At 31.5% G+C, this 21,261-nt stretch overlaps 1 protein-coding gene and 1 long non-coding RNA gene across 3 annotated transcripts; both read right to left on the bottom strand.

Annotated features, from left to right (window-relative positions):
• Window positions 1-499: 499 nt before the first annotated feature.
• Window positions 500-2,366, bottom strand: LOC111698833 (uncharacterized). Its single transcript, XR_002764630.1, has 3 exons — window positions 2,268-2,366; window positions 1,817-1,883; window positions 500-820 (listed from the first exon to the last, which is right to left on the bottom strand). It is a non-coding gene; the product is annotated as an uncharacterized LOC111698833 (long non-coding RNA).
• Window positions 2,367-2,670: 304 nt separating this feature from the next.
• LOC111698832 (organic cation transporter protein) lies at window positions 2,671-17,908 on the bottom strand. Of its 2 annotated transcripts, none has more exons than XM_023469280.1 (18): window positions 17,900-17,908; window positions 15,111-15,155; window positions 13,225-13,333; window positions 11,693-11,765; window positions 11,363-11,434; window positions 11,117-11,177; window positions 10,460-10,557; window positions 9,976-10,068; window positions 9,339-9,392; window positions 7,672-7,730; window positions 7,342-7,406; window positions 6,664-6,790; window positions 6,155-6,242; window positions 5,658-5,706; window positions 5,479-5,595; window positions 4,515-4,603; window positions 4,137-4,221; window positions 2,671-3,452 (listed from the first exon to the last, which is right to left on the bottom strand). In XM_023469280.1, the coding sequence occupies exons 2-18, from the start codon at window positions 15,147-15,149 to the stop codon at window positions 3,360-3,362; spliced, it is 1,371 nt and encodes a 456-aa protein (XP_023325048.1). In that variant the 5' UTR covers window positions 15,150-15,155; window positions 17,900-17,908; the 3' UTR covers window positions 2,671-3,359. The 2 variants fall into 2 exon arrangements, with proteins under 2 accessions (XP_023325048.1, XP_023325049.1); XM_023469281.1 differs by having other exon boundaries at window positions 11,363-11,428.
• Window positions 17,909-21,261: the final 3,353 nt, after the last annotated feature.

Below are 21,261 nucleotides of genomic sequence, written 5' to 3'. Positions count from 1 at the left end.
TTGATGACACAGCACAATGCATATTAAATTAAATGAAGCATAAAACCAAAACTAAACCATTGTTATGACACAGTCCCTGATCCCTCCCATTTTAATTGTTTATTTTGTTTACCCCCCCCCCCTCTATTCCCCCTCCAGCCCTTCCCCTTGCTCCCCCTCCCTTACTGTTCACTGAACTATGCGCATGTGCTTTCACCTGAAGCGCTCAAAACAAACTGTGGACTGTGCGCATGCTCACAATTAAATTATTTAAAAATAATCCGCTCAGAAAAATTTGACTAAAATAAATAGTGATGATAATATATATACAATATTGCTTGAGACATGATAGGTTTGGGGTGAACAAAGTAAAATCTTATACAGCCATAACTCAGGACCTGACCCCCCTGGTACATCAGCGATTTAAAGTTTATAAAGGGACTGTGAGTGTAATTTTAAGTGACCCTCCATGCAAAAAGAGTAATCCTCGATTTACAACTATACACCTAAAGCATGTGCGTGTTCGTCGAGTACAGAGATATATGTGTGTAAACTTATCGAAACTCTTTACTAATCCCTGTATCTTTGCCACCTGATAGTGTAAACTTTTCATAATAAGACTTATATTGTAACAGATCTAGCAGAATTTATATTTTGAAATAAAATTCTGAATTTAAAAAAAAAATTTCTATAACATCATATTACAGGTAAAAAGTTTTTAATTTTGACGAATCTCCAACTATCGTTCTGTTCTTTATTTCTTTTATAACTTCTTAATCCTTCCTTAGAGAGCAAAGATTCAATAAGATGAACTCTACACCTCAACATTTTTCAACTCTTCCTAAAATAAGATATAATATATAATAGTCCAGTACTTTAATTGAACCAGAGCACGCCTCACCGGTGTTGGACATTTGAATATCCGAGCTTGGCCAACCTGTACAGTCCTACTTTGGACTGTACCGCCATTTTCCAATAACCAAATTGGCAGAAGATTGTGAGAGTTTACAGTGGTGTGTTTTTACCAAAGAAAATAGAATATATATTAGAGGGGAATTAACTAGAAAAAAGTGTAAAACGGCCATTTTGTTCTACTGTTTCCATACTGCAGGTATACTTCACATATTTGTGCTATATAACCTTTTGGGCCCTGGAACATCATTTTATAGAAAGTTTTCTTGAATTTTATTTTATTTTCTGTAAATCAATTCTCTGTAAGGTTTTTGAAACTGTTGTTTGATTTACAACCAACTACCGCACAATATCGTAACATTTTTCTGAAATTTTTTTCACAAAAGTTGAACGTTTATAAAATGACAAATTTTCAAATGGGAAAATTATTTTGGAATCAGAATCTTCAATTCCAAAATTTTCTTCAACTAAATGTTTTGAAAATAAAATCTAAAATTAATATTAAAAGAAAACCAAATTAATATGAAATAGGCTGGTTTCATAATTGAGAAGTTGACCAATGATCATTTCACATAGACTCTATGCCTTTCACTTTACAAACAATGATTTTTCGTTATAACTATAAATCAAATGATGTTTTTATTCACCTAATTCATTTTATAAAGTTTATTTAACATCTTTAAAAAATTAGAAATTGAAATGGATAGTCTAGGGAGCATACTGTATTAATGTACTCTACTGCATATAATTTGTGAACATTTACATGATTTGTACACTTTGAACTCCCTTTCAGGCTGAAAGGGACTGAAAAAAATCATACCAAGAGATTGTCTAAATTCCACTCTAATATATATTCTATTCTCTATGGTTTTTACATAAAAGGTGCATTCTGGTTCTTATTATTATTAAAAAATAGAATTATTACCTTGTACATAGAGAAAGGGGATATGCAGGTACACTGGCAAAGACCACGAGAGGTATTTTTACCAATTCTAACAATATCTTTCATCAGTTCATGTTTAAATAAGAAAATTTATCAAAGACGTCTCCATAATTGACATAATTGGGAAAAGTGAGAAATTTTACATAACTTATTTCTTTTGTTGGTCCACGGGTTCACAAATGATTAAAGCAGAAAGGAAAGAGCAGGTATACAAACACCTCTTGTTATTGTATAATGTATAACCATAAGAAAATTGATTTTTATGCATTTGTAGTCTAGTAGTTTTTAAATTATGTGACAGCTACAATTGAAAAATTAAAATATGATTAGTTTCTCTCTGAAAGATGAAGAAACATTTGACTCTATCCTAACAAGCAATTTACTCAATGAAGGAAAAATACCTAAAGGTCTGAAAATAATTTTTTATTTCTACCTAGCAGCATCCTCAATGGTTTCTGGTAATGGTTCTCCCAGGGTTTCTGGGAACAGCAAAGCCATCATTCCAGCAATAGTAGCAAAACACCTAATTGTGAATTTCTGGGCTGTGTTATTTGAGCTGTGATGTAAATTTTTGTTCCATATTATTATAATATTGGATTCAAATCTGAATGCATAAGAAGGTTTCGTATTAACCCTATTCCCGCTGGGGGGGGTCAATTTGACCCCCCCCCCTGTAGTTTTTTTTACATAACTCAAAAAGTATTGGTCTGAGGCTGTTGAAATTTTCTGACTTTTCTTACATACCCAAAGCCCTCCCTTTAGGCCTAAAACCGGGCTTTAATACTAACTGCCTGAGTCCTCAGGCACACTGCCTGAATGACTGCTTTTTCCTGTAACAAACTAAATCTTTGTTTTGACCCACTTCCACTTGTCAGATTTTCGTATGTTATGAAAAACTTCTGAACCCGAAACATTGTTGTTTACACAATTTTTGACACTACAATATCTCATTGTTGAAAAATATTAAAAATAACTGTCCACACAATACCGTACAAATAGATGTACTTAGGATTAAACCCACTGTACTCTATGATACCAACTCAGTCATAAGGAAACATTTTTCGACAAAATTCACTGTACAGTATAAACCTAGCCAGGCAAAATTAGGAGATTTATGCCCGCCCCCTGGTATAACCATAGTAAACCAGTGAATAACAAAACTTTTATTATGTCAAATGTTGTCTTTTGCAAAATTAAATTATAATTTGTAATCCAAAGATATTGATGCAGGCTTCCTAAACTTATAAAAATTGCCTCAATGGCCCACCACGCTAAAATATTACTTTCAATCTAAAACTTTGTGATCCATTTGAGACTGTAAGTTTAGCTATCAATCTTATTTTTTCAGGAACAAATGTAGCCTGTTCAAAATTACCCTCGACCCCTAAAGTAAACCGAATTTTTGCCAAGGCTATGTTGGGTGTATGGTCATCTTCAACTAAAAAATGCATTTTCTTTTTACAAAAAAGAAAAATTATCCAAGGAAACTGAAATATGAAATATGTGTTTCAACTTTTGTACCCTCTCAACTAAAACCTACTGTAATTAATACCTCTACACCTTGGAGATTTGAACCTTCCAAGAATGCAATGATGATACAAGATACACCAGAAATGATCTAAAACAAAATTATCCAGAATAAATTTACAACTAAATACATCTTTTAAATTACCACAGGTATAACTTCAAAACAAAACATAAATAACATGGCAAAATATTTCTGAGTTTGGTGCAAATCTTAAGAATCCTAAAATCTTAGGGAATAATGATTAAAAACCTTAATTCTTAGATGTTTATCTGCCAATTTTTAAATTGCTGTAACTTTCTTATTGTTTGGAATTTTCCAATCTGTAAAAAAAATTAAGTAATCAAAATATGAAAGTTTTGCTTTATAACTGGATTTGCTTCTATTAACCCGCTTAACTAAAGAAAGGTGAAACTGCGTGTGAAACGTTTCATTAAAATACTGAATTTGTGTTTGCTGCATGTTGCGGATATTTTGTTATATTGCAAAATTTGTATATAGCAGCTGCTTAAATCTCTTTACAGATTGTAAAAAATCCAAAAAATGTCAGATAAATAGCTGTTTAAAAATTGTAAGAATTAAAAGGACACCCTGAAGATATTTGCTTAACCAACTTGACTTTTCCTGACATCTTTCTAACCTTAAATTTGACCTTTTTCTGACATTTATCTCAACTCTATCTTAAATATGTCTGATCTCTAGCTGACCTCTACCTTAACTCCATCTGACTTCTAAAGACAACTATTTGACCTCTAGCCATCTATTCCTTGTATATACCTGGCAGAATGAGAGTATAGGTCTTCTTCCCCAAATATCCATGAGAAATATACAAAATAAGTAACTTGGGATTTCAATCAGAACACTAAATTGACAAATAATAAAATCATTAAATAATATTTTTTTTGGCACCAAAATATTGATTTATCTATAAAACCAAAAATAAAATATGAATTTTCAGTTTTTTTTCTGGATGAGTGAAAAACCCTTGACTGCCATTATAATGAGAATTCATGAAACAAAATTATTTATTAAAAATTTAAGTTAACTTGGAAAATTTAATTAATCTTATCAGAAAACATGTTAAATAATTAAAAGGTCATTTTACCTTTATAAAACAAACTTACTTACAGTAATCAGTAAATGGCTATACTTGACCTGAGCAAGAAGTTTCCGTAAACATCTCCAGCAAAGGATGTTGTGGATGCTGATGTTAGTCCATAATAGCACATTGTAACACTAAACCACTAACAAATATTAAAATATTATTTTAGGGTTGTTTCGTTTTTCAAATGTGAAAGTTTTCAAAAACGATCGTTTTTGAAAACTTTCATTTTATGAAAATGATTTGCGTCCGTTTTTTTACACTTGTTTTTAACAAAAACGATCGTTTTTGAAAAAGAAATTTTTATTGACAATTGACCATTTTTAAAAACAAACTTTAAAAAACGATCATTTTATAACGAAACGATCGTTTAAAAAAAATGAAATGTTAACATCCTTAGTTGTAATACAACTTGAAGTTTGTCTTTAATCTTGTAAATAATTTGTGGCATTTATTTGTAAACCTAATTTTGGAAGTGTAATTTAGAGTTTATAATGTTAAAATAAACCCATTTGGCATTTCCAAAATGTGGAACATTTTTGTGCTGTCAATATTACCCGAGATATGAAGAACTTTGTTAGATTTTGTAAATTGAAATCTGAACAAAAGTTTTAGTAAAAGGAAATGAGTATTTGCAACAAACTCTGACTTTCTAATTTCTATAACTTGGCAACCCATTCTCCTAGACCTTTCATATTTCAAGCTATTAATTCTGTTAGATCTAATAGTCTTAGTTTGAAATATCAAAGGTTTACACCATCAGGTTGCAAAGCTATAGGGGTTAGAAAATTTGAGTTTGTTGCAAAAACTTAATTCCTTTGTAATATTTTTAAAGTGCCTGAATTTTGCAAAATTTGTTATACCTTGTTTCAAGTAGGTTGACATAATGTTTACTGCAAGTAATTTAAAAGTTCAAAGATTCCCTATAAGTTGTCTTTCTAGTGTCAGGTTTTGTGGCAGAAGACTTTACCCAGCCCCATTTGTTAGTTATGGAAGTTGTTTCATTTCTTATTTTACCTGAAAAAACATATTAAGACTTCTGGTGAGGATCAGTCTTGTACTAAAGAGATCTAGAATTGTCGTCTTCCTTGTTGTCTTTGTAGAAATAGGTTTATCATCCATTGGAGTTAAGTGCTAAATTAAATAATAAAAAAGATAAAATCTGGGGTAATTATTTTAAAAGAAATTTACTGAACCTTTAAAAGATGCTCTGGGCATTCTCTTCCATTTTCCTTTGCAACTCTCCTTTAACAGAATATTTAACACAATAGAATTTAATTGAAAAAAATTAGAATTTACTTCAACCATTTATGCTTAAAGGGACTGTTGGTGGGATTTTAAAGATTGCAAAGATTTAGCAATTTACGATGGTAGCCTTGAAAGTTTGTATGATCAATTATGAATTTGATTTTCATGTTGAAGTTTATAGGAATTATTAGAAATTTTCAAGTTTAACAACAAGGCCGGGTATCTTCCACATTTTTAATCAGATGAAGGTTTTAATGGTACAGTTGTAAATCAGGCATAGTCAATTTAGCATGGATGTCAGGGTGCCTTGAAATTACATTCACAGTCTCGTTCAGGACTTGTTTGTATTAAAAAGGGGGTTACAGGACTCCTAGGCTTTCAAAATTAAGTTTTGTAAAATGTCTTAAAATTAATTATAAATAATGCTAAAAAAAATTGTTTTCACCTGATGATTGATTTTGCCTGATCAAACTTATTATGCGCTACCAGCCATCTTACCGATTCAGGTACACACCAGTAAACTGCTAGAAGTACTAAAAGTACAATTGTAATGTACACATGACTGTCATCGTATCAATCAATAAATTAAAGACAACTTTGATTTCTACTAAGCTTTTAAACAGCATGGATACACATAAACAAGGACACTAAAAAAACTGTTTGTTAGAAATCGAATCTCGAATGGAAAAGTCGTCTTTGTTGTATTATTATAAACGCCTACCACTGAAACTTTTAAAAAGTAAAATCAATTTTAAATTTTTTTAACTTTTAGTTTAAATTGTTAATTTACAATTTGAATTTTATGAAATATTAGAAATTCAGCAATGACTGGAAGAACATAAGCATAGAAAAAATCATAAAAATCTTTAATATTTCAAATTTTCACAGTTAAAAAGTTACTTAAAATATTAAACTCCATCTTTAAATGAAATTGCTAGTTATTTTTGTTCTTACATGCTATTGGTAGGTATGCAACGATCTGAAGTATCTGCCACTCTCTGATCAAATAAGCTTCTATTCCAAAAACAGCTTCACCGACAGCAAATGGGATTACAAAGGCAATTCCCATCAGCATTGTAAACTTTAATAGAAAAATTTTGAAAGTTATTGGTTTTAAATTTAATTGTCATGGAATAATTGCACTTTTAAAATAGTCTAACTTTTCAAATTTTCAAAAAAGTTTAATATAACTTTTGTCTTGATGACAAACAAAAAAGGATGTCATAAAAACGGGCCCAAAATTACTGAACAAACAAATATTTTAAAAAAGTTATTGTTTTCTGAATAAACGATTGATTTCAATAAACTTTTCTTTATATGAAAGAAATGGGTTGTCACTAGGGCTGGGCCTCGTTCCTGGGGAACGATCGTTCTTTCACAAGAACAAACGGAACGATCAAGAACGATCCCATCGTTTGGAAGAAAAATGAATGCATAGAACGATTTGTAAGGGACCGAAACGGAACAAAAAATTTTGACAAGAACTTTTAAAATTAGGAACGCGTTCATATTATCAAGAATGCGTTCTAAGTCGAGAAAAAAGTTGGAACATGCCCAGCCCTCTTGTCACTTGTAACGAACAAGGAAAGAATAAATTGAAAAAGAGCTGAACATACCTATCTCTATAGTTACCTTATATCCTACATGTTCTATTCCAAGCACGAAGGCAGCTATGTATGAGCCAGTACATCCCATACCTAGGTAAATTTACATGATAAAAGGAATTTCTAAAAGTCATTTTTCTTCAAGGTTTTAAATGATTACAAAATTCAGACATTTTGAGCTACATCCCTGAATTAACTACTGCAAGTTCAGATTTGAACCACTGATTCAAAGTTTAAGATTAAGGAAGGATGTGAATCGGTGTTTAAAATTTGAACCATGGGTATGCAGTTCAATTTGATTGAATTTGGTCCCCTAAAATGTTCAAAAAGTAACCAAAAAATGTCCATGTCTACTTACCAGTCAAAACTCTAAGGACTCCGAAACCTATAACCCCTGAAGTCCCCATACAGAAAGAACTATAATCAAATGTTGAACACTTATAAAGTCGTCTTTGTATATGTCAATACTATAAAGACGACTTTCTTTTTCAATTTGATTTCTTCCAAGCTTTTAAACAGCTTTTAGACAAATAAACATGGAAACAAAGAAAAGTTGCCAATTCACATCTTCTCTTTGTTTCCATGTAAACTTGTAATTTGAAAACAAGTTTCAAGGATCAAAGCGATATCAGTAAAAAGTTATCTTCATTGTATTGATATAAAACTGACCACTGTAGTTAGTTGTTTATTAACAGCTCTTACAGTTGTTTACATAAAAAGTTGAACGGCGTGTTTAAAAATAAAAAAACGCTTAAAGGGAGTGACCGGCTATGTAAGGTAGTTGAACTGAGTATGAGTGTTGTGGAAAACTTCTGTAAATCCTGAGTTTGACGTCTCAAATTCGACGTTCAAAACACCTATTTTTGGGTGAATACGTTTTCAGAATTATTTTTTTTAAATTATTAAATAACGACAACGCAAAATAAAACAAAAATTATACAGTAATCTAATTAGATGGTTAGGAACATATTTCTCAAAAGAAATTTGTCAATAAATCAATGCTAAAATCGATTATTTCGTTTTCATTATTATATTGAATTTCTTATTTTCTTTGAATTTATTCGCAGATTTCTTCAAATTCTTTAAATGTCGTCTTTTCAATAACAGTTCTAAAAAATCTGCAGAAAATCTTTGTGAATAATGAGAAACCAGAATAATGAGAAAATAGAAACTAATAATTGAACGAGATTACTTATTTTCGATGATAAAATGAATTTTTATTTTCTCAACATGTTTCTATACATGACGTCCGCAGTTTATTGTAGAATTTTTTTACATTTTATGTCGTCGTTATCTGATAATTTTAAATAAAACGTATCCACCTCCAAAGTAGGAGTTTTGAACGTCGAATTTGCGCTCAAAATCAGGATTCACAGATCTTTAAAAAGTTTATTATGTCTCAAATGAATACGAAAGAAGTTTTCCACAACACTTCCTGCTCAGTTGAACTACCATACATAGCCGGTCACTCCCTTTAATTAGAAAGTTGTCATCAATGTATTGATATAAAACGCTTCCCACTGTATTTTGCACCATATTTGATCCTTTTTTAAAGCTTTGAGGCTTTTGAACGATAATGTATGGAATTTTTTATGATTTCATTAACATACGGAAAGAATTGTAAGTTATTTTAAAAAAACGTTTTTTTTTGGTGGGCCTTTAATTTATCAAACTGCATAATCAGTGGATTAATATTATAATGCACAATATTGACAGGCATTATTCTATGCACTTTAATGCACACAGTTTGCACAAAATTAGATATTTTTATTGTTAAATTATTGAAAGTCATGACATTGTTAATTTAATTATATTTAATAAATAGATGCAATCTTTTCTTAAAGGAACGTAATTTCAATTGACCATCTATTTCAAGAGTTTAAAATTATTTATCTATCTGGATATGCATTAAATTTGAAAACTTTATTTCGAGTAAATCTGCAAGTCATTTTAAATCATAGAAAAAAAAACATTTTAATGAAAATATCTGATAAAATATAAATTTATATTTGAATATATATTTACCCCAAAAATCCAGCCATTGAAAGCCACAGAATTGCCAACATCAGGGTCTTTATTCTGAACCAATTACAGTTGTATACCAATATACGTGGAGTGGAACCATCTTATTTGTACTTGAAGTTGTTGTAAAGGAAATAGTATTTATACTACTAACTTTGAAAATAAACTTATTCCGTGTCTTTTGTTCATTGCTGCAGTTTCAAATCATATTTTTAGTCTAAAGGTCGTCGTTGTATATATTCTATAGTATTATGAGTCTCACTTTTTTAACTGATTTCTTTATGAAAATGTGCACTGAGATTGGAATTTTGTGTAAAGTATGATTAATTCTGAACGCTTGATCTCAATGTCCAATGTGGACACTTTTGAGCTTAGTATAAATGCTTAATCCCTTTATTTAAAGTTTCCCTGCAGGGTAAGAACACCACGGAATATCGAATAGGAATTAAATTATTACGTAAATCTGAAAAAGACGGTGCTCAAAGCTTGATCCTGAGATTCGATACATAAACGTTCTAACTTTTTTAAAAACAACAATTATAAATTACAAAAATCTTGGCCAGGCCACTTCATAGATTAATGGTTGCCATTGAATTTAATTCCTTGTTTTGTAGATTATTAGAGAACCATTTTAACGTACCTTCCAAAAGTATCCGATAAAAAACCAAATAAAAAAGATCCAAAAAGCATTCCTAGCATAAACAGTGCACTGATGTATGGACGAATATAAGATCTAAAAATAAATATACGCATTATATATCAGAGTAATTATATATCAGAGTAATTATATATCAGAGTAATTTTTTAAATTTGTTGCACGATTCTGTGAATTTCAGTACTACATGTATTGAGTTGTGATTTGTTCCTCAGGAACGATAGTTCCTTCACAGGAACGTGGAATGGAACGGAACAAACAATTAAAAAAAGGAGGAACACCGACATATTAAAAAATCAACTGACCCTCCATGCAAAGATGGAACTGCCCGATTTATATCGGACTCTTAAAAAAAGGCATCTTTGAATGGAAGGTAACTTGAAATTATGCATACCAGCCTCCTTAAGAAACCTGTTCTAGAGTCAATAATCCTGATTGGCTGAATATGATATTTGACGTCACAACTGACCTATCACAGACGAACTGGTATTCCTCCACCAGAGTACTGCGCATGATTGTACGATCAAATATCAGCTGATTTATGTCACTGCTGTTTATCTCAATACTCTAACATAAATATGCGTTATATTGGATTGTTAACTTATTTTAATAAACTCTTATACCTAATAACTAATTTTTCGGTACAAAATTGGAAGTGTTTTTTTCCACTGAAAACGCTCATTGTACTCTAAGGATTTGAGTCTTTCAAACTAAGGTTATAAGCTCTAGCAGAATTAAAAGTTTAAAATATCAAAGGTCTACAACATTAGTTATTGCCACGTTCAAAGATTTTGTTTCTTCAAAGAGACTTCAAGTGAGCTTCAATTTAAACAGAGGGCCTCCACAATTCACAACTGTAGCCTTTTAAGCCTTGGCAGACTTTTCCTGATTTATCTACATAATTCCGGAATATGAAAATTAACATTTGCACAGGCTAGTCCTATTGAGTGTCTGCTTCATATACCCAATGTCCGAGTGATACAGTACAAACTGGGACCGGAAAGGTTGACCCAGCTCGGAAATTCAAATGTACTACGGCTTTCCGTGATTTTCTCTTTTATAACATATGTCCAAGCTAGCTTTTTACAAAACATCTGAACTCAATTTTTGCCAGAAATAATTTTACCTCATTTGAAAAATAAACATTTACACATTCTCCTTCATCATTCTTTTCAACACTGGGTATCCTGTAAATAAAATTCTTAAACAAAACAAGGTGTTTTAAAATTTTGTTGTAAGATTTGTAAAATTAGTTTTTACAATGTATATGAAGTTTTTTTTTCAAAATTTTTGCAAAATTTGACAAAATTTTGGTTTATTTGTAGTTGTACTTGTACCCTGTTCTGTGATATGAAAGGTTTCCAAACCCTACCTGCAATCCTGATTTCTTAAATCCAAAGAAATATTATCATTTTTGTTTCTGAACCAGAATGGAACACTAAAACTAAATAAATTCAGAAAAAACGAATTAATTTTTGCTTTTGCAAGACGGAAAACAATATTTAGCTAGGATGAGAATAGAATTAGACAGCCCGAAATTATCCAAATTCAAAACAGTTCTGTATAACGCTTTTGAAATTCCTTAGAGATACTTCGGAATGTAAATGCAGTTTCAAACAGGGAATACCTGATACGTTTTACTTTTAAAAAATTAATAATCAGTTTTTTTGTAGACCCTTATGTCAAAACATATATTTTTCACCTATCTGTATCGAAATTATAGCTGCTGTTCATCAAATCACATTCTGTAGCTACTCTATAGTTAGGCGTGTATGCTAAAACACACAAAACTAAAAATTTAGAAATTTAACGAATTTTAACATTTTTGAATTGCATAAAATAATCATTCATAAATGTGAAAATAAATAAAAAAGTTATAGTGTAGTTTTTCTAATATTTATGTCTTAGATCAGATTGAATTAAGCATAGAGTATTAAAACGAAGAGGTGAAGCTTAGCTCAGATGTACACAACCGACCAGTCTATTAACTAATTAATAGACAGGTCGGTTGTGTACATCACGATATGTTTACGTATCTGACGCTGTCTAGAGCGATCCTATTTCTAAGGAGTGGTTTAATGTAGATATTTGAATATTAGTATTGATAATTAGATAGATTAGGTCGAAAAAATGTAAAAAATAATTTTTTGTTTAAGACATATCAAAGTGTGACTTACGTTTCTACACCCATTTTTCAAGGGCTTTTCAAAACTATAGTTTTCAGATCGTAGCTTTAGTCATAAAAAAGTTATGTGCTATTTAAGATTTTTTTACATACTCTGGTTTTTTATCGCCCTGCACCCTACCTTAGGCATAAAAAAATTACCAAAAAATCCTTTAAATTTCTATTTATGAAAAGTCAAAAACTAGAATGGGGAGCCCCCCCCCCCCCCCGCCTGTTTAGGGTTAGGAGGTCCAGGTCGTCATCGTTGTTTCATCTTTGTGGGTAACCCTGCATACACTGGCATGTTTATGATAAAGAGTTGAAGAGAAGAAACAATAAAAAATGTTTGAAATAAGAATGTTTTCAGTTAAATTCATGCCCTAGAAACTTAATATTTTTGACAGAAATTGAAAACCTACAAATTTGAAAATTGTCAAATGTTTGCAGTCAACATCCTCGAATTCTCTTTAAATAAAGAAAGAAAATCTAAAAATTGGGCAATTCCATAAAATCCCCTTTTAGAAATACGATCGCTCTATATACAAGTGTGCAGCGTTAGATACGTAAACATATCGTGATGTACACAACCGACCTGTCTATTAATTAATTAATAGACATGTCGGTTGTGTACATCTGAGCTAAGCTTCACCTCTTCGTTTTATTACTCTATGGAATTAAGATTGAATCAACTATATTGAGAATTTTGATTTTCTCGTTCGTGAACTTTTACCTGGATGATGAAGAAGGCATTAACATTAACACACTCTTGCGCTTCACATTACGATATCGAATAAACTTAATGAAACTAAAGACTGATGGGCACCGCCATTACTAAAAAGTTAACGTTTAAATGGACTGTAGGTGTAATTTCAAGTGACCGGCCCTCAATGTACATAAATGAAATCCGGCCAGGTACAAGATCCAAGACATGTACCATTTTCTATAATCAGACCGGTACAAAAAATCCATGGCGTAGTAACTTCTAAGAATCAGACCGGTACTTCAAATGAACCGGTTTCAAGGGTACCGTTGTGAATCAGATATTTCCAGTAAGGTTGACTTTAACCCACCTGTGAATCCAAAGGTTACAACAGACAGGCCTGTAACTCCAGAAACCAACCACAGCCAGATGAATATTTTCTTTTGGAATTTCCCAAATTGTCCAATGTATGCCAGGACCTAATAGTTTAGTTATTTATTCAAAATACAAGTGATGAAAAGGAAATCTTGAATCATTACAGAAATGTAATATCATTGATTTAAATTCCAGGCTACCCATAACATAGGCAGCCGTAGTACATTTGAATTTCCGGGCCGGGTCAACCTTTATGGCCCCTGTTTGTACTGTACCTAGCTCTATGGACAGGACTAGCAGGTGCAACAAGGTTGACGCAGTCATACTTTATGCTCCATATAGGTTCAATTTACTTTTAATAAAGGTGCAGAGGTGCGGGACAAAGGAATAGCTTGATGAGAAAGTTTGATTTATCATTAAATAATAGTTTATAGTGTAGAAATCAAAAAAGTTGTGATCATAATTTGTCCAATGAACATGAATTACATCGATTTCGCAGTGTACACAGATTCCTTGATTAGTTTATTTTTAAGCTATGGTAAACCTTGTTGTTTTTAGCAACATCAAATTCACATTGCTTGAATATTCTCTTTTTATTCCAAGTTGTGTGGATCCCGCTCCAGATAGATGTGCACTTAAAGAGATTGCAAAGCGTTATTACACGTGAATCTCCATGCACAGATGCAATGCCAGAATTACAACGCTTGGTACGCTTGAAACCTTGATCTGATCAATAATGTGGAAGATATAGTCCTTTCCCGAAGTTTAAAAGTGTTTATTTTGGATATTTCCAATTTGTTTTTCTAAAGTAGAAATGTGCAAGTCACTTTAGTAGAGAACCCCAATAGGAAATAGACATTTTTCAATTTTATAAACATTGATATCTAATTCATCCTTGATCCTAAAAAGCTTTAAAGTGTAATATTATGAACCGTGCATTGTTTGGAGGATAGCTTAGATTAAACTTTCGTCTTCCTTTAACCCTATTCCCGCTGGGGGGGGGGGTCAATTTGACCCCCCCCCTGTAGTTTTTTTTACATAACTCAAAAAGTATTGGTCTGAGGCTGTTGAAATTTTCTGACTTTTCTTACATACCCAAAGCCCTCCCTTTAGGCCTAAAACCGGGCTTTAATACTAACTGCCTGAGTCCTCAGGCACACTGCCTGAATGACTGCTTTTGCCTGTAGCAAACTAAATCTTTGTTTTGACCCACTTTCACTTGTCAGATTTTGATAAAATTTAGCTTTTTGGAAAGCCTATGACATAAGGAAACGGATTGCACAAGTTTTGCGAAAAAAAAATTGCAAATTTTTTGCAAACAACCTGTCAAAGGAAATTTGCACATTTTTAGTTTTTCTTGATTAAAAATCAGGTTATTTAAAATTTTGCAAAACTTTTTGCATATTTAAAATGGCATGGTCAAGGGCTTTTCAAAAATGTATAATTTGTCATTTTTTGGACAAATTTTTTTTTGCAAACATTTTTACTATAAAACTGGATTTTGCGATAAAAAATTCAATTTTCGCAAATTTGCAAATTTTTTTGCAGATTCTAAAAGTAGAGCACAAGAGCTTTCTAATGATGTATCATTTGTCATATTTGGACATAAAACATGGGATTTAGAGGGGGGGGGGTCAAATTGACCCCCCCCCAGCGTATCCTGGTTTTCAAGTACCCCAGCGGAGATAGGGTTAAAATATTTATTTTTATCCAATCAGGGTTCAGTCATGTGTTTGTTGCCTATTCTGAACAAATAGAAATTGTATGGCCGTAGCAGTATCTATCTATCGCATTATCCAATAAGAGCTATGAATCCTTAAATCGGCACTATCAGTAAATGGAAATATTTACTTTTACTGAAACTATAGAAGCAGTACTCACCTCGTCATAATTAAATTCCTCTTTTATTCCTTCCTCCATAGTTATCTCTAAAATACTTAACTGTACCCACAAAGGATGGGTCTGTAAAGACGACCTGAAACTCTTAAAATATGACGATCCCAAGTTAAAATTAAGTCATCTATACCTGAAGTATAGTATTTTAATGGATTTTTTAATGACTTGGCTTGCAAAGAAAAACTTAAGTTTAAATATAAGATGTTAATTCCCTACAATCGTCTCTGAAATCTCGTCCTTAATTTAAAGGAAATACATGAAGGTTGACAGACAACTTGAATGTCGTCTTTAATCTTTGAACAAGTTCTTGAATTAATAGCTACACGATAGGGCTTGGTATTTCAAACTGTAGTCTGCTTTCTTTTTGCTTTCAAAATTACAGTGATCATCTAGTAATTTCATAGAGAATCCATAATTGAAATAATCAATTGTTCACAGTCACACACATTTTCTGTAGATTTCCTGCAATTTTGATAGAAAAGACGACATTTAAAGAATCTAAAGAAATCTGCGAAATAATTTGTAAAGAATACGAAATTCAATTGAATGATGAAAAGGAAATAATTGATTCTAACATTGATATATTGACAAATTCCTATTGAGAAATATGTTCCTAAATATCAAATTATAAAGCCTTACAATAATTTTTATATTTTTTGTCGTTGTAATTGAATAATTTTTAAAAAACCGTTTCTCAAAATTATCTCTTCAGAGCTGAAAACTTTAGAATGGTGGATATCAGGATTAAGGCTTAAATCCACTCTTTTTCTTAATCTCCAGATTAAATATTGCTTGTTCTCCACTCATTTTTAATCTTCAGATTAATTATCCGATCAGGATTAAGGATATCCCACTCTAAAGTTTTCAGCTCAGAGCTGAAAACTTTAGAATGGTGGATATCAGGATTAAGGCTTAAACCACTCTTTTTCTTAATATCCAGTTTAAATATTGCTTGTTCTCCACATGAATTTAAACTCCAGAGAAGCAACATTATCTGACAATTGGATATTTCATTCTAAAGTTTTCAGCTCTGAATGGAAAATAAAAGAGGATTTTGAAAATTGAATTTGCACTCTTTCTAAACAAATATTTACTGTAAACACCTCGACTTCAAATTGAGATCACTTATATTAAAACTGCAATCCCTTCAAATTGATATTACTTATATTAAAACTGCATTCCCTTCAAATTGAGATCACTTTTATTAAAACTGCATTCCCTTCAAATTGAGATCACTTTTATTAAAACTGAATTCTCTTCAAATTTAGATCACTTATATTAAAACTACATTCCCCTCAAATTAAGATCACTAATATTAAAACTACATTCCCCTCAAATTGAGATCACTTATATTAAAACTACATTCCCCTCAAATTGAGATCACTTGTATTAAAACTGCATTCTCCTTAAATTAAGATCACTAATATTAAAACTGCATTCCCTTCAAATTGAAATCACTTTTATTAAAACTACAGTCCCTCCAAATTGAGATCACTTATATTAAAACTACATGAATCCTTCAAATTCTTATATTAAAACTGCAATCCCTTCAAATTGAGATCACTTATATTAAAACTGCATTCCCTTCAAATTGAGATCACTTATATCAAAACTGCATTCCCTTCAAATTGAGATCACTTACATTAAAACTGCATTCCCTTCAAATTAAGATCACTAGTATATTAAAACTGCATTCTCTTCAAATTGAGATCACTTATATTAAAACTGAATTCTCTTCAAATTTAGATCACTTATATTAAAACTGCATTCTCTTCAAATTAAGATCACTTATATTAAAACTACATTCCCCTCAAATTAAGATCACTAATATTAAAACTACATTCCCCAAAAAATTGAGATCACTTATATTAAAACTGCATTCCCCTCAAATTAAGATCACTAATATTAAAACTACATTCCCCTCAAATTAAGATCACTAATATTAAAACTACATTCCCCTCAAATTGAGATCACTTATATTAAAACTGCATTCTCTTCAAATTGAGATCACTTATATTAAAACTGCATTCTCTTCAAATTAAGATAACTTATATTAAAACTACATTCCCCTCAAATTGAGATCACTTATATTAAAACTGCATTCTCTTCAAATTGAGATCACTTATATTTCAAAAGCATTCCCTTCAAATCCTTTTCTATATAGTATATGTCCACTAGCTTATAGGAACCCAGCTTTGTCTGGAAATTAATATTTCTTTAAAAGCGTCAACCCACTAAACCAAGCCAAGAACAACCAAGAAAATTGGTCAAGGGGTTCATGAGTTATGATTGGACATACAAAACACCCTAAAAGGTACCTAGAGATTACTACTTTTTAAATAAAGGATTTGGCTAAATTAACGTATTAGATTCCGTTGGTATAAGGAGTTCCCGGTTCTTCAAACAAAAAAAATGTCTTATATAGTTCACTTTGTCCAGCCAAGCGTTCAACTGCAGCGATCAAATTAAAAAACAAACTGTATCACACTATTATACCATGACTGTGTTTTTTCCTATCCTTAGTTGTTTGTTACGCAATCTATTGTGTCAATTTGATCACAGAAATTCTAATAAAGGAATTAAATTAACCCCAAAAATGTAGGGGGGGGGGGTAAATAATCAGTTGGAAATTTCTTGCTTTAATGAGTTATTGGCAAACATGTTACATGAAGTATACAGAATTAACGTCAAAAAATAAATAGATTAGCTAATGGTAAAATGGTAAAATTATAGTTTATGTGCCAGTTGCTTACTGCCCTCAGAAGAGAACGGACCTCTCTTGTAGCAGTTCCAACTTGACAGTTTGGGGGAGTGCTGCGTTTAGTTGCACATCTTGTATCCTACAGGGGAGTAAGGAATGTACATAGAATAAAACAGGACTTTATCTTCAGCCTGGTTCAGCTGTAAGAAGGAGTTTAACCCCTGATGAGGATACAAGCAATACACAATGATACTGGTTTTTTACTCATCCAGCTGTGATGAATGGACTGCTGTGGAAGATTCCTCTCAATCGGGCTTCAAGGCTTACAACTCCCCATTTTGCATAAGGAGTGCAGTTGTGAGCTTCCTTAAAACTCCCCTTAAGCCAGAAAGACTATAACACAAAAGGACAACAGGGAGCAAACCCTTATACCTTTCCTACTACAAACCTCCTTATCCCTCTCCTTCCTGATCCACAACTTGATATCAAAAGAACTATTCAGATAGAAAAAAGAAACAAGGAGCAAAAAGAAAAAATGAACATTGAACAGGAAAAATTGGAAGGAACACTCTTGATATTAGAGATGGTGGCTTGGCCGGAGGATGTCCCCCCTCCCCACCGGGGAGGGAGGAGGGGGTTGAGACGATTGCTCTCCACCTCCCTCCCCATCCCCAAGAAAATATTAGGAATTTGTTTTTTTGCTTAGTCAGATGCAACTCAAGAGTAAACAATTCTTTTGCTGATTCTTAAAATAGAGCATAAGAGCTCTCCAATGATGTAAATATTTTCACACCGAACGTAGTGAGGTGTGAAAATACTTTTATTTGAATGAAACTACATTAGATGCCACTAGATGGCTCTAGTAGTGCTAGTTTAAAATCTATGTATGTATGAATGTATTTAAGTTTTTACAAATTTTTCTTCATAATATTTTCTAATTTACATAAAGCTTTAATAAACTTAATTATCTGTTTAATATTTAGGTTAGATTAAATATCTAACTCGCCGAAATCGACGAGTTAAAATTTAAACACAGGGTTAAAATCTTGAAATCCCGCAATCCCTATTTGTCTATCATCATTCAGCGGTAAGTGGCATTCAACTAATTACGATATATTTAAAAGTAATAACCTTGATTTAATAAATTTTGCGTTTAAGATTAATTAATGTTTGCACGTAAACCCAAAATACGGTTGTAACTGGAAATATGTTTTGTTTTCGGTCACGTAAATAACTTAAAATTTTAAAAACAGCTGATTACCGAATACTGATACTTACGTAATAGTTCCTTAAATCCTTTTCTCTGATTGGTTCAGATTTTTCCCGGGAAATTCAAATTGAAAATTGAGAAAGTTAAATATTTAAGTAGCTATTCATTATTTTACAGAACTTTTAACCTCGAACTTAAAATTCGCGCATTCTTTAGTTTTAGACTCTGGAAGAATAATTTCGAAAAATAAAAATTATCTAATATCAAATTGTAGAAATTCTGCCTAAATGGCTCAAAAGAATCTAAACCTAATGGCCCATAAACCCTTTAATATTAATGAATATTTCAAGCTTAAATATCTTCTAATTTCTGTGATGTAAGGATTCCCTGTATAAATATATGTATGAATAAGAGGAATGGGGGGGGGGAAGACATGCCGAAATTCTAAATTATTTCCCTTGGTTGCTATTGTATGTTTATGAATGTGTTTTGTATGTATATTTAATATGTATGGATGAGTATGTATAATACATATGCATAAACATAGTTACGTGTATACACTAAACATATAACTAAGCATGGCATTTACATATATTGTATGCGCGCGTTGGGTTAAATTATATTAGCCCACAAAAAAATCTAGCCTCGGTCAATCTTACGTTCAAGACAGTAAACACAATTACATGAGACCTTCCATACTAGATTTGAAAAAGACATTGATATTTACAACACGATGTCCTTTATACAAGGAGTAATCAAGAGAAGGGAGATACAACTGACGTGGCCCGCCCTATCATATGATTATACATGCTTTACACCCTTATGTATAAGAAATATTATGAATAGGTTATTGTATACGCAGTAATTGTACATCAGACAAATATTTCTTATACAAATGGAGTACCGTCTGCAAAGCATGTATAATCATATGGTAGGGCTGGCTGCGTCAATTGTATCTCCCTTCTATTCCATACTCCTTGCCTTTATCTAAGAACATTTAGAAAAATTTATTTTTCAATATAAAATATTTCAAACTTTTTTTTCAAAATGACTTTAAAATTCATGTACAGGAAAAAAAGAAGAAAATCAAAATTAAAAAATCTTGAAGATAGAAAAAGGACGATTAATGTTTCTCATTGTTACCCAAAAAATGGTTAAAAGGGTAATATTATGAACAGGGCATTAATGGGGAAATAGCTAGATATATGGAACTGGGATTGGAACGCTTTTTTATTAATATTTAAATGGTTTGACATTATTTCTAAATTCAAGCCTCATTTCCCTTTTTATTTGAACCAGCCGTGGAGCAAAGTCGCAACTATTCAAAACAGCATTTTACCATTTTAGGCTTTGAAGTTAGTATTCTATGTATATGTCTATATGTCTGCCCGACGAGAGTGATTTATTTTACCAAAACACAGGGTTTTATATTTAAAAAATCATTTCTCCCCCCCTAGGCATTCAAACATATTAATTTTCCCTTTTTTAAATGTGTATTACCATTTAAAAGCTGTTGAAAGTACTGATGATTTGAACAAAATACAGTCTAGGAAAGTAGTCAGTGGAACAAAATACAGTCTACTTATTGAAAATATAGAATTCAATGTGTATATATATATATATATTCATTTCGAATTTAAGATTTGAAAAAACTAAAAAACTTCTATTTTTAGATAGCAACTTATTAAAACTGTTTTAGTTTTAAGCTAAGTTTGTCTAATATCGTTTATCAAAGTAGTTTTTCAAAAGAGTGGAGGAGGAGGAGGGCGATGGCCTCCTTCCTTCTTCCCTTAATATACGATCTAACGAACAAAGAAAAAACCTTGCATATTTATAGCAAATTGCATGTGAATTTTGAGGGGGTGTTGGCTAAAAATCAAAGGGGGTATTGGTAGGGTTGTTAATTGTTTTAAAAAACGATCGAAAAAAACTTTCAAAAAACAAAAAACTATTTTATTTGAAAAAGATTGTGTTTAAAAAACGTTCGTATTTTTTTGAGTTTTATGAGAATTTATTACAATTATTTTCAGAAAGATAAGATAAAGAATATTGTCAAAAAATTACCTAAATGTTTTCTGACCTCGGTTTTTCCGACCATAAAATATATTTTCTTTTTTATAGTTCGTTAATGATCGTTAACGAAGGGTCAAAGGGATTAAAAACTATCGTTTTAAAAATCGACCGTTTTTAAAAAACAAAAAACTATAGTTTTTGAAAACGAATTT

This window comes from Eurytemora carolleeae, unplaced genomic scaffold (assembly GCF_000591075.1).
Source record: "Eurytemora carolleeae unplaced genomic scaffold, Eaff_2.0 scaffold202, whole genome shotgun sequence".
NCBI classification, from domain to species: domain Eukaryota; kingdom Metazoa; phylum Arthropoda; class Copepoda; order Calanoida; family Temoridae; genus Eurytemora; species Eurytemora carolleeae.
The sequence above is the reverse complement of the archived record's forward strand: the minus strand, read 5'-3'. Positions and strand labels throughout refer to the sequence as shown.